Source organism: Coturnix japonica, unplaced genomic scaffold, assembly GCF_001577835.2.
Source record: "Coturnix japonica isolate 7356 unplaced genomic scaffold, Coturnix japonica 2.1 chrUnrandom516, whole genome shotgun sequence".
Classification (NCBI taxonomy): Eukaryota; Metazoa; Chordata; class Aves; order Galliformes; family Phasianidae; genus Coturnix; species Coturnix japonica.
Genome location: NW_015439903.1, coordinates 37,069 through 41,517, shown reverse-complemented (window position 1 = coordinate 41,517; position 4,449 = coordinate 37,069). Strand labels below are relative to the sequence as shown.

Sequence of the window (4,449 nt, the reverse complement as noted above, 5' to 3'; positions counted from 1 at the left end):
TTTCTCCCTTAGCCCCGCCCCTTTGTTAAGCCCCGCCCCTTTGCTCCTTAGCCCACAACCCTTTGTTAAGCCCCGCCCCTTTCTCCCTTAGCCCCGCCCCTTCGTTAAGCCCCGCCCCTTTGCTCCTTAGCCCACAAACCTTTGTTAAGCCCCGCCCCTTTCTCACGTAGCCCCGCCCCTTTGTTAAGCCCCATCCATTTCCCTTAGCCCCGCCCCCTTTGTTAAGCCCCGCCCCTTTCTCACTTGGCCCCGCCCCCTTGTTTAAGCCCCGCCCACCTGGTGCAGCGCGCTGATCCCATCCGCGTTGGCCCCGCCCAGCAGCGCGCGCCCTCCCGCGCTCACCATGGCGCGCGCCTCCGCCAGGTCCGCGCCTGCGCAGACGGCTCTGAACTCGGCCGCCCTCTCGAATCGAACGGAGCGGGCCCGGGGCGGCCGGGGGGGGCCCGGAGCGGGGGGAGCGGCCGCCACCGCCGCCTCCCAGCGCCGCAGCTGTTCCCGGCGCCGTTCCCGAGCCGCCGCCGCCGCCGCCGCCATCGCCCCCCGCGGCCCCGCCCGGCTGCCGGAGGGGGGCGGGGCCGGAAGCGCGGAGGCGGGGTGTCATGGCACCGGGCCGCGGGGCATGACGGGAAGGGCGCGAGGCGTGCCGGGAAGAGGGCGGGGACCGCGCATGCGTGGGCGTAGCCACGGCAAGTGGGCGTGGTTTGTGTGGGGGCGTGGCTTAGGGGGGGCGTGGCGTGTGATTGTGGGCGTGGCTTGTGCCTGGGTTCTCATCCCGCCCCCCCCCCAAAGCACAGACGGACGCGGCCGGACGGACGGACAGACGGAGCTTTATTGGGCCTGAGCGGCACCGGGAGCGGGGACCAGTCACTTCCAGCGGCCCCCAACGCGGCCCTTCCCCACCACCTTCTTGCTGTGGGACGGGGAGAGCCACAATAAATCCTGCAGCCCCCGATAACTGCAGCCCCCCCCCCACCAACAGCCCTATAACAAACCTGGTACCCACAGAGAAAACACAGAGACCCCCCGGCCACCAAGGGACCCCAACCCACCCCCAGCAGCCCCCAGAGCGACCCAGGGTCCCCCAGACAACATCCAGACCCCCCCATCAACCCAAAGGGACCCAAAGCACTGACCCAAAGACCCCCAGACCCACCCCCAGGTGCCCCCCATTACTCACAATTTCTGGGCATGGCTGATGCGGTTGTACAGAACATTGATCTGCAAAGGGGGGGTTATGGGGAGGTAATGGGGGGTTATAGGGAGGTAATGGGGGGTTATGGGGAGGTAATGGGGGGCTATGGGGGGTTATGGGGGGCTATGGGGGGCAATGGCACCGTGATGTCCCCCGCAGTGACCCCTGTGCCCCCCCCTCAGCCCCCACCTCGTATTTCTGGCGCCGCAGTTTCTCCATCAGGTCGAACTTCTCCGACTCCAGCTGCTGGATCCAGTCGTGCAGCTCCTTGGCCTTGGCCCTGGTGGAGGATGGGGGGGGTCAGCATTGCGCTGGGGGGGGGTCCAGCATCACCTGGGGGGGGTTGTGGGGGCGCTGACCGCAGCTCGTCCTCCCGCATGTGCTCAATGTGGAGGGGCTTCTTGCGCTCAGCCAGGATGCGCAGCTTCATCTCGCGCCCCGTCTGCCGCTTCCCACGGCGCTGCTCCGCCTGGGGGGTGGGTTGGGGGGGAAACGTGGGTCTGGGGGGTCCCTGGGGTGTCCCCATGGTGCCCCCCCGAGCTCCCACCTTGGCCAGGTACCCCCCGAAATGGGGCATGTTGGACAGGACTTTCTTCTTCTTGGCGTCGTCCTCTGCGCGTTTCTTGGCCTCCTCCTCCTCCTTGCGCAGCTTTTCCTCCTGTGAGGGACAAAAAGGGGCTGGGGGCTCCCAGGGGTGTCCTGGAGGGTCCTCAGGGGGTTTTGGGGTTCCCCCACGTCCACTCACCGCCAGCCGTGCCTGCCGCTCTCGCTCCTTCTCAGTGCGGCTCCGCAGCTGCTCATTGCGCTCTGCCCGGCGCCGCTCCTGGGGGGGTCACCGATGTCAGCATCACCCCCCATATTCCCCCCCCCCCAATCCATCTATCACCCCCCCCCCCCCCCCCCCCCCCCCCCCCCCCCCCCACTCACTGCACTTTGGTGGCGAAGGGCTCGAGGGCGGCGTAGGGCAGCAACGGGGACAGAACCAGGAGGGGGGGGGAGGGGGGCGGCGATGGACCACCCACAGCGGCAGTGGGGCCGTGGAACAGGGCGGAGGACGGGCCTGGGGGGGGGGAAGGGGCCATTGAAATCAATGCGACCATTGACCCCCATTGATCCCAATGTCCCCATTGACTCCCATTGATCCCCATTGACCCCCATTGACCCCATTGACTCCATTGACACCCATTGATCCCAATGTCCCCATTGACTCCATTGACCCCATTGACTCCTATTGACCCCAATGGGCCCCATTGACTCCATTGACCACATTGATCCCAATGACCCTCATTGACCCCATTGACTCCATTGACCCCAATGTCCCCATTGACCCCAATGGGCCCCATTGACTCCCTTTGACTCCCATTGACTCCATTGACTCCCATTGATCCCATTGACTCCAATGTCCCCATTGACCCCAATGTTCCCATTGACCCCATTGATCCCATTGACCCCATTGTCCACATTGACTCTCATTGATCCCATTGATCCCCATTGACCCCATTGACACCCACTGACCCCACTGATCCCAATGACCCCATTGACCCCATTGACCCCCATTGTCCCCATTGACTCCCATTGACTCCATTGACCCCCATTGACCCCCATTGATCCCATTGACCCCAATGGGCCCCATTGACTCCATTGACTCCCATTGACCCCAATGTCCCCATTGACCCCATTGATCCCATTGACCCCATTGACCCCCATTGATCCCATTGATCCCAATGGTCCCATTGATCCCAATGTCCCCATTGACCCCAATGTTCCCATTGATCCCATTGATCCCATTGACCCCCATTGACCCCATTGACTCCCATTGACCCCAATGGGCCCCATTGACTCCATTGACCCCATTGATCCCAATGTCCCCATTGATCCCATTGACCCCAATGGTCCCATTGACCCCATTGACTCCCATTGACCCCAATGTCCCCATTGACCCCAATGGGCGCCATTGACCCCATTGACCCCCATTTACCCCCAATGTCCCCCATTGACTCCCATTGATCCCAATGTCCCCATTGATCCCCATTGATCCCAATGACCCCCATTGACCCCATTGACCCTCATTGATCCCATTGACCCCATTGATCCCATTGACCTCATTGACCCCCATTGATCCCATTGATCCCCATTGATCCCCATTGACTCCATTGACCCCATTGACCCCCACTGATCCCATTGACCCCAATGGTCCCCATTGACCCCCATTGACTCCAACGACCCTCATTGATCACCACTGATCCCCATTGACCCCCATTGACTCCAACGACCCTCATTGATCACCACTGATCCCCATTGACCCCCATTGACTCCATTGATCCCATTGATCCCATTGACCCCATTGACCCCCATTGATCCCCATTGATCCCCATTGACCCCCATTGACTCCATTGACTCCCATTGACCCCAATGGTCCATTGTCCCCATTGACCCCCATTGATCCCATTGACCCCAATTGGGCCCCATTGACCCCATTGATTCCAATGACCCTCATTGACTCCCATTGACCCCAATGTCCCCATTGATCCCAATGTTCCCATTGACCCCAATGGTCCCCAATGTCCCCATTGTCCCCATTGACTCCCATTGACCCCCACTGATCCCATTGACCCCACTGATCCCCATTGACCCCCATTGACTCCATTGACTCCCATTGATCCCATTGTCCCCATTGACCCCCATTGACCCCATTGACCCCAATGGTCCCCATTGACTCCATTGACCCCATTGACCCCATTGACCCTCATTGATCCCATTGACCCCATTGACCCTCATTGATCCCATTGACCCCCATTGATCCCAATGTCCCCATTGATCCCAATGTCCCCATTGATCCCACTGACTCCAATGTCCCCATTGACCCCAATGAGCCCCATTGACCCCAATGGTCCCATTGACTCCATTGATCCCATTGACCCCCATTGACTCCATTGACTCCCATTGATCCCAATGTCCCCACTGACCCCATTGACACCCATTGACTCCAATGACCCTCATTGATCCCCATTGATCCCATTGATCCCAATGACCCTCATTGATCCCCATTGACCCCCATTGACTCCATTGACTCCCATTGATCCCATTGTCCCCATTGACCCCCATTGATCCCAATATGGTGACCCCATAACCCCCCATATCCCATATGACGACCCCATATCTCTTATGCTGACCCCATAACCCCCCATGTCCCATAAGATGAGCCCATACCCCCCCCTCAGCCCCATAGCCCCCCATATCCCCCCCATACCCCACAT

The 4,449-nt window shown here is 60.8% G+C and overlaps 2 protein-coding genes across 2 annotated transcripts in view; both read right to left on the bottom strand.

Annotated features, from left to right (window-relative positions):
* Nucleotides 1–601, bottom strand: part of PPP1R12C (protein phosphatase 1 regulatory subunit 12C) — a 7,115-nt gene extending 6,514 nt beyond the window's left edge. The window contains 2 exon segments of the mRNA XM_032441727.1: nt 277–540; nt 542–601. Coding sequence (XP_032297618.1) covers nt 277–540; nt 542–601 — 324 coding nt within the window.
* Nucleotides 602–807: 206 nt separating this feature from the next.
* Nucleotides 808–4,449, bottom strand: part of TNNT1 (troponin T1, slow skeletal type) — a 3,769-nt gene continuing 127 nt past the window's right edge. Inside the window, exons 2-8 of the mRNA XM_015850707.1 lie at nt 2,125–2,252; nt 1,938–2,015; nt 1,740–1,850; nt 1,552–1,661; nt 1,382–1,472; nt 1,178–1,218; nt 808–910 (exon numbers count right to left, since the gene is read on the bottom strand). Coding sequence (XP_015706193.1) covers nt 865–910; nt 1,178–1,218; nt 1,382–1,472; nt 1,552–1,661; nt 1,740–1,850; nt 1,938–2,015; nt 2,125–2,252 — 605 coding nt within the window. The 3' untranslated portion in view covers nt 808–864. The remainder of the gene's footprint in view (nt 911–1,177; nt 1,219–1,381; nt 1,473–1,551; nt 1,662–1,739; nt 1,851–1,937; nt 2,016–2,124; nt 2,253–4,449) is intronic.